General features: G+C 41.5%; 2 protein-coding genes and 1 long non-coding RNA gene across 4 annotated transcripts in view; 2 read left to right on the forward strand and 1 right to left on the reverse strand.

Annotated features, from left to right (window-relative positions):
• Window positions 1-5,811, forward strand: part of EGFL6 (EGF like domain multiple 6) — a 46,217-nt gene extending 40,406 nt beyond the window's left edge. For both annotated transcript variants that reach the window (XM_083500652.1, XM_083500651.1), the window contains 4 exons: window positions 799-870; window positions 1,851-1,937; window positions 2,881-3,146; window positions 4,926-5,811. In XM_083500652.1, coding sequence (XP_083356778.1) covers window positions 799-870; window positions 1,851-1,937; window positions 2,881-3,146; window positions 4,926-5,036 — 536 coding nt within the window. In that variant the 3' untranslated portion in view covers window positions 5,037-5,811. The remainder of the gene's footprint in view (window positions 1-798; window positions 871-1,850; window positions 1,938-2,880; window positions 3,147-4,925) is intronic.
• Window positions 5,812-9,399: 3,588 nt separating this feature from the next.
• TCEANC (transcription elongation factor A N-terminal and central domain containing) lies at window positions 9,400-13,124 on the forward strand. The gene is made up of 2 exons (XM_083502038.1): window positions 9,400-9,592; window positions 11,565-13,124. Exons 1-2 carry the CDS (start codon window positions 9,415-9,417, stop codon window positions 12,626-12,628), a joined length of 1,242 nt encoding a protein of 413 aa, XP_083358164.1. The 5' UTR covers window positions 9,400-9,414; the 3' UTR covers window positions 12,629-13,124.
• On the reverse strand, window positions 10,845-11,977 carry LOC310706397. Its single transcript, XR_014525833.1, has 2 exons — window positions 11,853-11,977; window positions 10,845-11,761 (listed from the first exon to the last, which is right to left on the reverse strand). It is a non-coding gene; the product is annotated as an uncharacterized lncRNA (long non-coding RNA).
• Window positions 13,125-17,071: the final 3,947 nt, after the last annotated feature.

Here is a 17,071-nt window from a genome sequence, read left to right on the forward strand (position 1 = left end):
GTCTTTGTACATGTGTACTTGTCTTTTCAAGTAACATCTGTCAAAGGTTTCACATATGGCCCCCAAAGAGACCTGTCTGTTTTCAGTTTTGCAAAGTGCTAAAGAAGAGCCTTATGTACCAAATAATCTCCATGAACCTTAACACATCTTTATATGGGATGGCTTTTTGCCGAACCAGGCCCTGGGTTAGTTTTTGTGCCTGAAGCAAACTTCCATCCGTTTGTCACATCCATGTACATGGAGGCGATAACTCAGAATGTGGTCTTCAGGCTCATACTGCAGTTCTACTGTTAAAGCTAACTGGGTATAGCCCCAAAAAATTCCTGGATGAGACTACCTAGGGGATCACAAGCTACTCTGAGCTTTTAGGAGTAAGTGTAAGGTTGTCCTGGGTCCTGTATTGGAAATACCTTTTGAGCTATAACTCCTTACAAATATTGCTTTGCCAACACACAGTATTTTGCCCTGTCCCACAAAATGCTTGATGCACAAAAACCTGATTATTGCATAAAAGAATGAACATGTTTTGGTGATGCATTTGAATTTGAGCTCCTTCAGGTCTGCAACATTTCATCTAATAAGGGATATTATCTGGAGATAACATAGCCATGTGTTAGTTTTGGACACATAATTTTTTTTAAGAATTGTCATGTAAACACAACTGGTAAGTATATATGCCATATAATTTGTTACATTGTGAAAGCTTGGTGGTGTGTGATGTACAAATATTTCAGTTAATTCATATTTTGATTAACTGGATGTTTTTTGGAACTAACAATATATGTTTCAATCATTCAGCTAAAGAAGCTGCTGCGTTTGGGACTCTCCCAGCACAAAGGAAACTTCCAGTACAAAGAGCAGAGCTGGAAGGTAGGCAGATTTTAAAAGGATTACTTTTGTTTTCCTCTAGTGGTGGCGTCTTTTCATGGGATCCTTCACTGGGTGAACTTTAGGACATTAAAAATGATAATAGACAGCCTTTTTTGACAGACAGAATCCAACACTGAAATCCTAACAATGTCTACTCAGAAGTAAGTCCTATTGAATTCAGTTGGGCTCGGGTAAGTGGCTTCAGAATTGCAGCCTTAGATTAGCTAAGTACTTGTAAGATCTTCTATGGGTCTGTTTATAAAATTCATATTTTTTCAAGCCTGTCCCTCCATCAGTCAAACTCATAGTATCTGTAACCTCCCATAAATCTTCCTGTGCTTCTATTTGGACATCCTTCTACTTGTGTGCGTGGTTCCAATTTCTCATGTGTACCATATCCCATTTAACTTAATTGATTCTGGCTGTGCTGGTTTCAGCCTGACTGCAGTTTATCAAGAAATATTACTGAAACATGAGATGAGGTACACTGGTACACCAAGATTCTTATCCAGAGCTTATCTAGGCAGCATCACCTTCCACTGGATTCCACTTCTCCTGGAAATAGGGCAAAAAGATACAACAAGAGATTGGTACAACTAGCACTCTTTGCTGATCCTAGTTTGCAGTTCAGAATAGCAGCGATGAGCATAGACAACTGCATCATGTCTGCATTATTTGCAAATATTGAAACACACACTGCTAGCAACGTGTGAACAAGTCAGACAGTTCTATGTCTGAAAGCAATATATTCAGTGCAATATATTATCCTGGCTAAGTGGGAATAGTTTGTCCATGAACAGCTCCAATGCAGCTGAGTGAATAAATATATATAGCTTATCTTAGGGGAGAAGGACTGAAAGGGAAGAGAGTTTTGCCTTGCTTTACAGCATTTAAAAAATGCTTCATCCACTATGTGTAATACAACACCTTGTATTTCCTTTCTCTGAATACCTCATCTCTATTTCTGGACCTCACCTAAGTGGACTGCAGCTTTGGGCAAGGGTCTTGTGCCTGGCAGCAAGATATAAATGATGACTTTGACTGGGATCCTGCGGATCATGATAATGGTAATATTCCTAGATATACAATGCCTCCCCCATCCCTTGGCCTCGCTTGGCTTCCTCTGTGTGTCCCCTCCTAGTTAAGAAGTGGAGTTTGATCACTAGAAAAAAAGCAGGAAATGTGCTTATATATCAGATCATTGGTCAGTTCAGAAAATAGACCATGGTGTATTGGATCAAGATCAAGAGTTTTCCTCGCATGCTCAAATGCAACGTTTTCCCCAGGGGTTTGTTGCTCATTATGACCAAACCAGGAAACTGTGGTTTGATCTCTGGCCATAAACCATGGTTTGATCCTGGTTAGATATTTTATAGATGGACATTAAACAACAGTTTAACAGAGAGCCAGTGTGGTGTAGTGGTTATGAGTGGTAGACTCGTGATCTGGTGAACCGGGTTCGTGTCTCCGCTCCTCCACATGCAGCTGCTGGGTGACCTTGGGCCAGTCACACTTCTTTGAAGTCTCTCAGCCCCACTCACCCCACAGAGTGTTTGTTGTGGGGGAGGAAGGGAAAGGAGAATGTTAGCCGCTTTGAGACTCCTTCGGGTAGTGATAAAGCGGGATATCAAATCCAAACTCTTCTTCTTCTTATTTCCAGATGTAATGAGAAATTGGTTTATAACAAACTCCAGAGGGTTTGTATTACGGATGGGGAGAGGGAAGGAGAGAGTGCATGAACGTATTTGTTATCATTGCAACAAATCATGAATTTCTAGACCCAGAAAGTCACTTGTGATCCAGACCAATGTATGTCTTTGGTTTCATCTGCTGCCTGATCATTTTTATCTGGAGATGTCAGGATTTGGACCCGAGACCTTCTGCATGCAAAGCATAAGCAATATCACTGAACTATTGTCCTTCCCCTGTGGTAAATAACCAAAATATTTAAGATGAAACAAAAGTAACATTCCGTTTCCCACTTTCTAAACCCCAAATATCTCTCTCTAGGTGATGGATATTACATGATGGTGCCTGGGTTCGTGGGTCACAAGAAGGATGTTGGTCGTTTGAAACTTCTTCTCACTGATCTTGAGCCAAAAAGCATATATTGTCTGATTTTTAGTTACCGACTTGCAGGAGAAAGAGTAGGGAAGCTACATGTGATCCTAGGCAGCAGCAGCAGCAGTCCTTCCTGGTCACAGAGTGTGGGAGATGATGAGCAGTGGAGGACTGGACAAATGGAAGTCCACACAGGGGCTGAAACAACTATGAATGTAAGTTAAAGATTAAAAACCACATGCAGTTTACCAGTGTAACTAGTTGCAGTTTGCTCTGACTGCTGGCAAGTTGTAATTACGGCTGTATGGTACCTCTGGTTAAGAACGTAAGGAGTACCTTGGATCAGACAAAGCCCAGTATACCTGAAGGAGCATCTCCACCTCCATCATTCAGCCTGGACACTGAGGTCCACTTCTGAGGGTATTCTGGTGGTTCCCTCACTGCAAGAAGTGAAGTTACAGGGAACCAGGGAGAGAGCCTTCTCAGTGGTGCCCTCCCTGTGGAATGTCCTCCCATCAGATGTCAAGGAGATAAAGAACTACACTTTTAGAAGACATCTGAAGGCAGCCCTGTATTGGGAAGTTTTTAATGTTTGACATTTGATCACATTTTTATATTTTGCGAGGGAAACCCAACCAGATTGGGCGGGGTATAAATAATGAAATTATTGTTGTTGTTGCTGCTGCTGCTATTGTTAGTTCAGCATCCTTTTCTCACAATGGCGAACCAGATGCCTGTGGGAAGCTCATAAGCAGCACATGATCGAAACACCACTCTTCCCCACATATTCTCCCCAGCAACTGGCATTCAGAGGCCAGGCCACCTCTGATGCTGGAGGGTAGTACGCAGCCATCAAGGCTTAGTAGTCATTGATAGCATTGTTCTCTATGATTTGTCTAAGACCCATTGATGTTGGTGGTCATTGCAACACTTTGTGGTAATGACTTCCACTGTTTTAACTATGCCGTGTGTGAAGCGGTACTTCATTTAGCCTGCCCTAAAATATTCCAACATTCAGCTTCACTGGATGAAGCTGGGTTCTAGTATTAAAGGACGCAGAAAGGTCCAGAGACAATATGCCACTGAGTACTAGTTGCTTGGGGGAAATAGTGGAAGAGTCCTGTTGCCCTTCAAGACCTCCTTGTGGGTTTCTTGGAGACATCTAGTTTGCTGCTGTGGGAAGAACAATGCTGGACTAAATGGATCTGTTGGTCTGATCCAGCAAAAGGTGGTTCCTACATTCTTATTCTATGGACCTGATTGTAGCATGATGGTCTCAAGGCTGGGACTGGAGTATTAGCATCAGAGGCCATTGGAAGGTGAGGAGGCTGGAAACATTTGTTGGGCCTGTTACCTTATTTCTCTTGCCCATATCTCCACCAACGACTGGGCCAATTAAATACATCTGGACAAAGGAGAAAGAGTATGGCATGCTGTGCAAAGATGGAATAACAAAATGGCAGAATTGGGCTTTGTGAAATGGTATGGGAATGTTAAGAGGGCAGTTGTGGTTTTGGTTTTTAGTTTTAGCTTTTAAAATAGGGAGAGGCGTTAAAGTGACAAATACATTTCACTAATTTTTAGCTCAACAAAAGGGGTTTCGGTATAAAGAAATATAAACCAAAAACATACTAAGCAAAAAATTCCTTGACAATGCCGTTAAGGAGTTAAGGCTGAATCAATGATCATGCATAAGAACAGAAGACAAATTTGCACTGCAGCATACTAAAGGACATGAGCAGAATTGGAATACGGTATTTATTTGTATTGGCTTTGTAAAACTGAATTTTATATCCTTGGATCTTATTTTGAAAATCTTCTTGATCCATAGAGAAGCATAAGATGTCTCATTATTTCAGTGAATTTTTTGATATGGTGGTAATAATAAAAATTGTTTTCTAGCACAGTTCAGTTTTCTAACTTATGAGCATCTAGTACCTCTTGATAATTTGCACTTTTTCTGTTAATAATGTTTTCCCCACTCATTTTTTTAGATCGCTTTTGAGGCAGAACGTGGAAAAGGTAAAACTGGAGAAATTGGAGTGGACAATGTTACACTGTTTTCTGGTCTGTGTCCTGAAGACCATTTGACTTTGGATATCTGAGCGTACTATTTTAAATACTATTATATCATTTGTTGTACTGGTCCAGAATTTTGTATCGTTGTGAGCTAGATAAAGTGCAGATCTGGAAACCAAACTTCAATACAGACAGATAAACCGACAGGTAAAAAAATGTCTCCAGTTAGAAACTACATTTGTATATAAAATATACTAAACTTTGGTTTATGTGTAGCTCTACTGTATTATATCATTTGTGGTCAGGGTCTTATATAATGTGAAAATATTTTGCCTAGATTTCCTGGGGGGGGGGGAGTGTTTTACATATAATTTCTTTGAAAGAAAATGCCTATTGTTGTATATTCCCCAAGTTCTCCTGCAGGAATATGAAACAGGATCTTCAAAAGGATATGTCATTTCTTGTAACACTTAGGACTCCTACAATTTGCTACAGCTCTGTGGGTACCCTAGTGTACGCCTGGTGGTTGCTGCAGTAAATAAGTAAAGCATTAAAGAGAGATACATGTCTCTAAAGACACATGGATGTGTTGGCCAGACAGTTACCCGATGAGTATCTTCCCACCACACTTTCAATGTTAACTGACGCAAACACCAATAATATTTGTCTGGACTCTGGAATCATTTTTCTGCCTAAATATTACAACTGTTTGAATTTATTTTTCTCCTAAAATAAAAAGTCAGCTTCTCTACTTCCCTTGTAAATCCAACTACAGCTATTTTAAAAGATGCTTTTTTTAAAAAAAATGCCAGTGGATTTGGCGGGGCAAGTGTTTTTATAAATAAATGAAACTATACCATATTGATTTGGTGAAACTATTCTTTATGGGGAAACTCAGCCAGATGGGTGGTGCATAAATAATTTATTATTATTATTATTATTATTATTATTATTATTTGGTAAAAGTGATGACACAGGCACATAAGGCCACAAATTAGTCCTAAAGTATTCCAAGCAATGGTTGTTGAGTTGCTGGGGCAACCCAGTCAGATGGGTGAGGTACAAATAATAAAATTAGTGTTTATTATTATGTTGTAATTGACAGTGCTGGGCACCCATGGAGCACAGTGGCAAGTTAAAGCAGACAGAGACTATATGCATTCATATAGGTTATTTCCCCTTTCGTAGTCAACAATGTTGGGTCACAAAAACAGATAATTCCCAATTCCTGTGTTTGCCTGAACACCTGGGAGAAGAGTTCTGATGTGCAAAACCTTTCTTATTTCTTTCATTATGGAAGACAGTGCTGTGCACATATTCTTGTGACTCCCCCAAACATGAAAGTGAAGTGGTTGGGCCATGCTTGCTAGGGCTTTGTAAGTGGATCAGTGTGGTTTTGCAGCTTCATGGGGAGGAAAAATATGAAGGTCACAATAATACAGGGAAATAAATATGCTTGAAGCCATGGAAATCAACCTTTCACTGGTATCTGAGAAACAATGTGTTGGTTCTCTCCGCCTTGTATATATTTATTCATCATTCATCATTAAGTTGATCATATTTATCCATGATTGCTGAGGAGAAAATATATAATTAATGTCAGAATCGACAAATTGCACTGATTTACCCCCACTGTATACTGAAGACATATAAATGGTTTTGTGTGGGGTTTTTTTAAAAAAAATTTGCTAGCATTACCTAGGAATTATTATTTTTCATATGTATGGATGGTTACCAAAATAAGCGAAAAGGAATACTGTTGAATGATGTGTATGAGTTACAGATATTGCTCTTGGAACTTATCCAATTATATTTTATAAATAACTAGATTCATTTTGAAAGTGTAATAGCACATCTGGAGACAGATTTGAGCTGAAAAAGGAAAACATTTCCTAAAGATGTCTAAGCGATACAAAGTGATAATTACAAACTTGAAAAAATCAGTCGGTTCATGAGAAAGCATTTACTTTATGTATGTCTTTGTAAACTATGTATGCTGATCAGCTTTTAATTAGAATTCGACTGATATTGTGCAAAGGAGTATAAATGTACAAGCTTTTCTAGAACAGCAAAAGCAGCTATTTTCCTTTTGTTAATACAAGAACATAAGATAAGTCCCTCTGAATCAGACTAAATGCCCATCTAGACCAGCTTTCTGTTCTCACAAGATGCCTTGAGAAGTTCAGAAGCAGGACATGAGCACAACAGCACACTTGTGTTCATGATGCAGGTATGCAGAGACATCCTGATACTGGAGGTAATTCATAGCAATCATTCCTAGTTAACCATTGATAGCTTATCCTCCATGAATTTGTCTAATCCCCTTTTAAACCAAACCAAATTGGTGGAAAAGATGGAAGGAAATCTTGATTTTCTATTGCATACCATCATGCAGTTTGCATAGTGCTTGCATCTATGGTTGCCAGGACACATGGGCTTCTCCTGTTGTACGAGTGACCTCTCCAGGGTGCCTGGCAGCTGGTCCACTGTCCACCTGTGTCATCACCTTTTCTGGGTGATGGGCATCTGATATCCTGCTGCTCCAACTGAGGCAACTCCAGCTAGCCTTTCCAACACTGGAAAACTGCTTGGTGAACTGGTGACAGAGACCAGAAGGAGGGAGAGAGATGGCTTATGGGAGGAATATGTGGAATTAGAATGTACTTTGTCAACCTGTGCGGGGTGGGAGAGGAGAAGGCTGGCAAGTGGCGAGATGTGCAGATGAAAGGAGGTAGAAAGAAGACACTATGGAACCAGCAGGAGAAAGCCAAAAAGTAAGAGGCTGGAAGGGGATAACCATTTGAAACTCCCCACTCATCCTTTTAAGTTGTGGATCAAAAGAGTCACATGCCAGTTTTTTGTTCCTTAGTTACTCCTATGTCCCAGATGGGGTCCTTTATTTTTATTGCTCTGTCTCAGCTGGTACCCACCAGTGTAACAGGCAACTATGGTCAAGTTGCCAGTGGTAACTCACACGAGACTCCACAGTGTTGCATCCTCACTATAATATGCAAAAATGTTTCTGTGTTTAGATTGATGTCCATGGGCACTTTCTGCACTATGGTTAAAAACACTGGTTTTGCCAGAAGTGACTTAGTTGTGCTGGCCACATGACCTGGAAAAACTGTCTGCGGACAAACGCCGGCTCCCTCGGCCTGTAAAGCGAGATGAGCACCGCAACCACAGAGTCGTCTGTGACTGGACTTAACTGTCCTTTACCTTTACCTTTAAGATGGTATAGTATTGCATCCTAGCTGTATGTCTGACTAAGCCACCCAGAGTGGCTGGGGAAGCCCAGCCAGATGGGTGGGGGGGAAATAATAAAATTATCATCGTCATCATCATCATCCCCATTCCATTCTGGTACATTTGAATCCACTTTGTCTGGTGCATAGGTGAAAAGAATATTTTGATATTGTAATATACAATACAGCGATGCATGTACAGTAGATGTACAGCCCGTGGGAACCCTCTGCTTCCCCTGCAAATTACCAGTGCCTTTAGCAAAAACATCCAAAGGTTTTACTGATTTTAGTGCAGCTTCCAGCTGTTCTAAATGTTGGACTATACAACACCAGCAGAGGGCAGTAGATATTCAGACTTCGATCCTGCAGATGAAGGCATAAAACAGTTTTGTCTCTCGCTCGTGATTTTGCACTAGATCACTGCTATTGTAGTTAAAAAAGTTATTTCAGTATGGGTCTCTTTGCCTTTGGGAAACGTGGTTTGTATCCCCAATGAAGAAAGTAAGAAGTCTTTATTGCAGTTGCTCAGAAAGTGAAACTACCTTTAGCTTCATTTCTTAATGCAGCTTTAACTTTGCAGAAGTATTCATGCACTAAAAAAGTGAAGTTTGTACAATTTCCTAAACTGTAATGAAGAGGCCAATTAGTTGGAAAGGTAGCTGTATTTTACATAAGCCCTTCTGGCTTGCACTCTTTCTAAACAATTGAGGAAATTATTACCCCTCTTTTATTGTCCATTCCGGGTCGCCCAGCCACTGCCATAGAGTCCTTTCTCTTGACAGATCAAGATGAGAAGGTGACAGCAAAGGTTGAAAGGTATTTAGCTGGGGCAATCAGAATAAGATCCACTATTTGACTATTAATTCAAAACCCTAACATGTATTTTATATAATTTACTTTTTATTTATGTTCTTTGTATATCGTATTGTTGTTTTATTGCTATGGCCGATGGCTGACGCAAATAAAGATTAATTCATCCATCCATTCATTACATAAGCCTCTTTGCGGTGGAGAGGAGGAGTATGGTCTGAGTACAGTCTGTATTTCTATCGTTAAGAGCAGCAAAAAAACCCCTCCTTAATTGTGCTGTGCTTTTCGTGTTTCGACGTGTTGTGAAGTAACGTGTTGAGGCTTGCACGAGAATTGGTGGAGGAGTAGATTGAGTTGTCACAACCCTCAGTATCCGGGCAAAGGGAGAGAGCGCCTGCGCGCCAACCAGATGCCCTGTGCGCTTCGACCGCCTCACAACAGCGACCCGCGAAGTCCCAAGCGCGCCTCGCACGCCTCCTGGGCTGCCGAGGCTCCAGAGCTAAGAGTGGGAGCGCGCGCGCGCGCACCGTGCGTCCTTCCCCCAGAGGGGCGGGGCCGGGGAAGGCGGAGGAAGCTGCTCGGGCCAGGTAAGCGGAAAGTGCGCTCGCGCGCTGCTACGTGCGCTGTTCCGGGTGGGAGGTTTGCAACGCCGGTGTGTTGTGGGGTCTCCCTGTCCCCGCCCCCCCATCCCTCCTCCGTGGTGGAAGCTGCTCCGGCCCTTTGTGGATGTCACCTCGGAGGAATGTGGCCCGCCGAACAGAGGAAGCTGCCTTATACCGGGTCTGAGCATAGGCTCATGTAATTTTGTGTTGTCCGCACGGTTTGCAAGCAGCTGTCCAGGGTTTGGGTCTCTCTCACAGGTTTGCTGAGCCTGGGAATGGATCGTCTGCGTTCAGACGTCAGGGCTGTCACCTATTTTTGTTTTGTTTTCCCTGGCAGGCTAAAGTGGCCTTGCCAAGGAGTTGTTTGAGAGGCAGAACTTCCAATATCTCCCCCCCCCCCAGCATGGAGATGCAATGGCTAAAATGACCGGAGGAAACAGAAATCAGGAAGACCAAAATGTTAATAAAGGAATTGGGAAAATATATAACTTTTCTTAAAGACCACTGTAAACAGTTAAAATCGTTAGTAGGATTGGAATATCACTTGTAGTTTAATGGTGAATTTTGGATACAATGGAGAGATAAAAGATTTGGATTATTATAGAAGATGCAGGAGGAAATGATTGACAATAAGACTCACAAAGGGGAGGAGGGAAGTAAAAGAGATTCCTTGGAATCTTGTTTTTATGTTGTATGTTGAATATGTGACTGTAAAATTTTAATCTGAAAAACCAAATAAATACATTTAAAGAACTTCTAATATTTTATCCCCGAGCATGGAGATACAGTGAGGGTGGAAGTTGCCACTGGTTGGCATTTGCCAATCAGTTTTCAGATGTTTGAAAGTTTCCCCATAGAAGTGGGAAACTTTTTCTTTCCTTTCCTTTCCAGCTTGAAGTTTAAGTCTATGTGGAAGTCACACTGACACTGAAGAAGCCTTTCCCCCTGTGGGTGTATGTGAATGAAAGAGTGACTTATAGATGCTAATAAATTGTGGCGGAAGGTACTCTGCACATTCTTAAGGGCCCTCTCTGCTTCACATTACGCAAGCAGAGTATTGGCAGCAGGCTCTGGAGCTCTGCTTTTGCTTGCACACACCCAACCTGTTCCCTCCATTTGACACTGCGAGCCTTGCTTTCTGTACAAGGAGCAAATGAAGAACTGCAATCTTTGAAGAGGTTCTAAATGTGACACGACTCAAGAATCACTATGTCTAAAGGTATTGAGGGACAAATGGTTTTCCTCTCAATGATTGTCATGCTTTTATTATGTTGGCAAGTGGCTTTACGGTCATTCAGTTTCTTACATGGGTGGAGTTAAGAATTCTGCAAACAGCATCTTGTAAAGTCTACCTGATAAAATGTAGGAGCCCTGGGATTCCATGTTTGTATAACTAGGATTCAGCACAGCCTCGAATACCATTTGCTGGGTTTTTGTTGCCAAGCCCACTGTTTTTCTTCTTCCTATCAGCTGAACAGCTCCCATGAGATGCATTTTGCATTTGGTTGTGTTCTATGCTTGGTAGACGGTCTCTACTATGGCCTTATGAAAGCTGAAATACCTATCACAGTACTCTGTGCTTAAAAGATATCACAGGGTGCAATTATTAACACTTCAATTACATAATGTACAGATGTTCTATGTTTACTTAAAGGTAAGCCCCAGTGAGCTCAGTGAGTGAATAAGATTACGAGCCCTTTTTATTTTATGTAGTTAAAAGGTTTGCACTCTGCATTTTTGCCCTTAAAGAACCCGTGTGTTAATCACCATTGAAGGTGCAAACATTGCAATGACATTCGTATCTAGCGTTCTATGAAACATTTTATAGAATAGGTTTTGAGAAAGACCCTGTGTCATCTGAGAAATTATCTGAATCGGAGCTCTTCTGTTATACTTCTGCCCTTAATACAATTCTATAGTGGCTGTAGAAAAGATGAATCTGCTTCTTTCATTACAGGATCTGAAATGTCTTACAAAAAGGTTCTCATGACTAGAGCTGATTGTATAGAAAACCTGCTCTCTGAAAAAAAATACGAAGATATTGGAAGTCATCTTGCGTATCTTGAAACTGTTGATATGACTGTAGACTGTCTCCAGGAGACAGATATTGCCAAAGCTGTGTTCAGAATCCTCAAGAACTGCCCCTCTCTGGTACTGAAAAATAAGGCAAAGCATTTACTATCGAAGTGGAAAACACTGTATAAGCATCATTGCAATCAATGCATACAAATTAAGCCAGTATTACCTGATAATGCAAAAGAAGATTCTGATCCCCCTAACATAGTCCTGGCAGATGCAAACACTTCTGGAAAACTGAATCAGCGTGAGATATTAGGCCCTGCCAGTTCCAAGAGTTGCCTGCTATCAGAAAACCATTCACAAGATACTGGAAGTAATGTGCAAAAAGACAACGCAATTCAGCCTGCACTTCAAGAGCACGTGAGTTCTGTTAGTGAAACAAGCCCATTTCAGGTTCATACTACAGCTATGAGATGCAGATGTATAGAGCTTCTTTATGAAGCTTTGATTGACTCAACAAGTAATGCAAGTGAAAAGCACCATAAGATTGCTGAAGAAGTTGAACAACATATCTTTGTACTTCATGCTAAAAACGACAGAAAATACAAAAACTGCATCCGAAGCAAAGTTTCTAACTTGAAGAATCCAAAAAATGCTCACTTAAAACGTAACCTGCTTCTAGGGAGTTTGAATCCTAAGACATTTGCTGAGATGTCCACAATGGAAATGGCACATGATGAACTAAAGCAGCTCAGAGCTTCATATACAGAATCATCTGTTCTGGAGCATCAGCTCCCTCAAAGCATCAGTGGGACACATACAGACAAAATAAAATGTAGACGCTGTGAAAAATTTGATTGCACTGTTACTGCAATTGCCAGGGGAGCTCTTTTCCTTCCTGGTTGGGTACGAAATGCAAATCCAGATGAACAAATGATGACTTATGTAATTTGTAATGAATGTGGAGAGCAGTGGTACCACAGCAGATGGATTTGTTTGTGATTATGCATCCTTTAATCCCTACGTCTTCAGAGGAGATAAGTATTAAATATGAAATTACCAAAGTACAGCTTTCTGAATAAGGAATATTTAAAGTGCTGTAATGTTTGGTAATGCAATAAAAAGTAGATGAGCGTTATGAAGCAAAATGGTTATAAAGCGATTTGAGAGATCAAATTTTAAGTTGCTTTAAATTGTTTTAATATTAAGTAATATTGTGTTTTAATATTAATGTTGTATTTTAATTGTTGCAAAAAGTAATTGTTGTAACCCGCCCTGGAACCTTAGGGTGAAGGTAAATAATTTGTAATATTAAATATTATTAATAAATCAGAATATGACTCAGTACTCCCCACTTCTTAATTAAGACTGATGTCACTATAATCATTTTCAAGCATATATTTGTTAAAACTTTTATCAAGACTGATTTTTAAAATCTAGCAAATCTGTACTCATTTTATGTAATACTGGACCAAAATACAGAAAGGAGTTTTATGAACTTTAGAAACACTAATTGAAATCCTAACCCCTTAGCTTTTCCCCCCATGGAGTGGTATCTCAAAGACGCAAAATAGAATAAGAAGCATTTGGGAGCAGGGATGGCGTCCTTGCAATGTGGCAAGACAAGGATCCTGTATTTTGCCAAAGTGGTGTGGTTGCCTTGACAATGGAGATGTAACTTCCCCTTCATATCAGTTTAAACTGAGGACGAAGGAGTGGCTTTGTCATGTAGCCAGAGTTTTAAAGTTATGTTGTGCTTTCATGTTCATTACAGGATTGGTTGGGATCGCAATAAAGAAGGAAGCCTTTAAAATAGTATTAAAAGTGTAAGGGAAAAGCAAAAGGAGCCCTGAAACTTCTGAGTGTGGAAATTCGGCGCTGCACTTATTTTACATATTGCCAAGCTCTTATCTTGAGCATTTGTACTTTTGTTTTGGATCTGAGAGACAGATTAGAGATTTTGCTGGTATATCAACCATACCACTGTCCTTCAGTTTCCCGTTTAGAATTGGCGGAAGTAGTTTTGAGTACGATGTTGGAAACTGCCAAAATTATTGTTCTGGAGGATCTCGACATTCTCACTGAGGCTGTCTTAGGACTTACTTCATGACCACTGTGACACTCATGGATGTATTTTAGCCTGTTATACACACTCAGCAGGGTGTACTTTGGAGTTCATGTTTTTCAACTGATCAAGTTTTTTGTAATTTGAAGATTGAAGGGGGTTACTTTGAACCTATTGTCAAGGTCAGATCACTTCCTTGTGGGGCTTAGACAGGCCAACAAACCAGAATAAGAGACCATGATTTTAAGAGGTTAGCATGGCATGGTTAGTGCTATGATTCAGCATGATGACTCAATTTCATAGCTACAGCTCTTGCTCCACATTCAAAGTTGGTTGCACCATTAGGCAGGAGTGAATTTATTAAAAAAGGTAAAGGTAAAGGACCCCTCACAGTTAAGTCTAGTTGCAGATGACTCTGGGGTTGCGGTGCTCATCTCGCTTCACAGGCCAAGAGAGCTGGCGTTTGTCCGTAGACAGTTTTTCCGAGTCATGTGGCCAGCATGACTAAGCCACTTCTGGCGAAACCAGAGCAGTGCACGGAAACTCCGTTTACCTTCCCGCCAGAGCAGTACCTATTTATCTACTTGCACTTTGACGTGCTTTCGAATTGCTAGGTTGGCAGGAGCAGGGACCAAGCAACGGGAGCTCACCCCATCGTGGGGATTCGAACCACCGACCTTCTGATCGGCAAGCCCAAGAGGCTCAGTGGTTTAGACCACAGCGCTACCTGCATCCCTTAAACAGAGTGCTTATAATGAAAAGTGGAAGGAGACAGTGTTAAGCTGTAAGCTTTCTTGTAGGACCAGCGCGGTGTATTTAGGGCACTGGAAGTGGTGCGTTTGCAAGGGCTGGGGAGGAGGGCATCGAATGGCCTCGCACAGGGCATCGAATGGCCTCGCAGCATATTACCAATGGACACCCCTGTCTAGACATTTTAGCACCTGAGGTGAACCCACAAAATGCTGTGTCCCTCTTCCCACCAGGGAAGAAAGGGTGAGTGAAGATCTACAACAGGCCTTTGACTAATTAAACAATCAATGACCTTTTAAACAATGCGTGGGTTTTAATGTTTTTGTTTGTTACTGTGTTATGCATTTTTGTGTTTTGGTATTGTAAGCTGCCCTGAGATCCTTAGATGAAGGGCGATATAGAAATCCAATAAATAATAAACAGGAACAAGGGAAAAATGAAGAGCTATATTGGAATATGCCGCCCCTATAGATCCTGCCATCTCACCTTGCCTCATGGGTGGGCTGGCTCTGCATTCCTGTTGTACAATAAGCAACAGAAGAGATTCTTTGTGTTTTAACCAATGATGTGTCTAAATGTTTTTTCTTTGCCACGGTTGCTCTTACCATCTGAACCATGCACCCGAGAAGCATATGCTTTCGTCCTGAACTATGGTTTTTCACATCATCTAACATTATTCCAGTGCTTAATCTTAGCAAATAAACAGGCACTGCTTAATATTCTCTAGCATGCTATGTCATGGAGCATAAGTGAATGTCCCAAATGTCTAACAAATGATGCTGCAAAGGGCATCTTATGTTCTTCAGAAAAAGGAACTGAGTGTCCTGTCCCTGATTCTTCTTCACAGCTCACTTACGCTCGTGCTGACTGGCATTCAACCTCCTGATGAATTGTAATTACATGAAACAGCTGAATTACAATTCATCAAGAGGTTCAGTGCTGTGACTTGTGGACTGAATAAAGACGTTAGATTATCACACTGCATATGTTAATTTGTTTTCTAGTGCCAGGACATCTGTGTTAACAGTAACCTTTTTGTGTGAATGGCCTTGTGGGCTGTCTAGTCCAGGGGTTGGCAAAGTTTGTGTGGCTTGGGCCAGTTCAGTCCCGCAGACGCAGCGGTGGGCCGGAGTGTGTGCACACATGCACACGCAAATGCTATTTCCGGCGCAGAGGAGGCGTGCACAGCTTCCCATTGGCTGCAGGAGCTTCCTGCAGCCAATGGGAAGCCAGCCAGCATCGCAGAAGGCAGTCCCCGCTCTGCTCCGTGCCGGTTTAGTGCGGCGCACAGGAGCCGACCGAGCAGGTGGCAGGGGTCCCCGAGCGGGCGGTGGGGGTCCATGGGCCAGTTAAACAACCCCATGGGGCGCTTGTGGCCCATGGGCCTTAGGTTGCCGACCCCTGGTCTAGTCCAACCCCCTGCAATGCAGGAATCTTGACTAAAGAAGCCATGGCCATTCAACCTCTGCTTAAAACCTGACCTAATGTTAGTCACATAATTCTCACCATATGTACTTTCATTTTCCTCTGACTTGACTGCTTACAATCCCTTTTCCTTTCTTTCTCTGTGTATACCTGCAACACAGGATGACACTTTATATATTTGTTGAAGTGGTCTGTAGTCCATGAAAACTTCTGCTATAATAAATCGGTAGTCTCCACGGTGCCACAAAACCCTTTCAGCCATCGAGACATCATTATCACTATTTTGCAGATATGAACCTGAAATCGAAAGTGTGTTTTTACTTACTACTGCATATAAACGGTCATAAGCTTCTTGTAGTCATTATTTGATGAAAGAAAATGTTAAGTCCATGTGAGTTCATTTAGGCTGCATCCCATTCCCAATTAATGTTTAAATTCAGTTGCGCTAACTAGAATTAATTTATTTGAACTCAGTTGATGGGAATCCAATTGGACAATATGACTAGGTAAACAAAGGGTTTCATCGTCAATTTGTAGGCATCCTTCCAAGGCTCTGAATGTAAATGTGAAGGGCAAATATTTGTTGAATATTTGAAAACAGACTTGAGGAACCCCAGTATTGCTTAATATTGTAAATAGATTATTCAGGTACTGCAAACAGGTAATTGGCAACAGGTTGTTTTTGCTTTTTTTATAAAAAAAAATCCCCAGAAAGCAAAATCTGGATAAAATAGAGACAGGCATTTTGATACCAACTATGCCAAGTGGGGAAAAAAATATTGCAAGCGGAAACACCAATCTCGCAATAAACACTCATCTGCAAGCAGCCAGAAAGGGGAAAAGTTGAGAACTGCCTTTGGGGGAAAACTTTGAATGAGTGATCTGATGGGAGATGAACCAGGTAAGACCGCAGTTGTTGACATTTAAACCAAGAGGAAGTCAACAGTGCCAACAACTGCATAACACTGAAGGTGGATGAGGACAGACAGAGGAGAGGCCTTTTTTCAGCAGCTTATGGAAAAAGGGGCAGCCCATTTCAAGTGCCACACACAATACCACGCACAAATACGTTGCTGCTGCTAAGTGGCATTTCCCGTGAAATGGTGACTACCCCGGGGTGGGGCGTGAGAAGCAAGGGGGGAGGCTCCTCTCTCCCTAGCAACAGCCCCACCCTAGCAACAGCCAGCCCGCCCGCTCCGGACGGA

Source organism: Podarcis liolepis (genome assembly GCF_965112155.1).
Source record: "Podarcis liolepis genome assembly, chromosome: 4".
In the NCBI taxonomy this organism is placed as follows: Eukaryota; Metazoa; Chordata; class Lepidosauria; order Squamata; family Lacertidae; genus Podarcis; species Podarcis liolepis.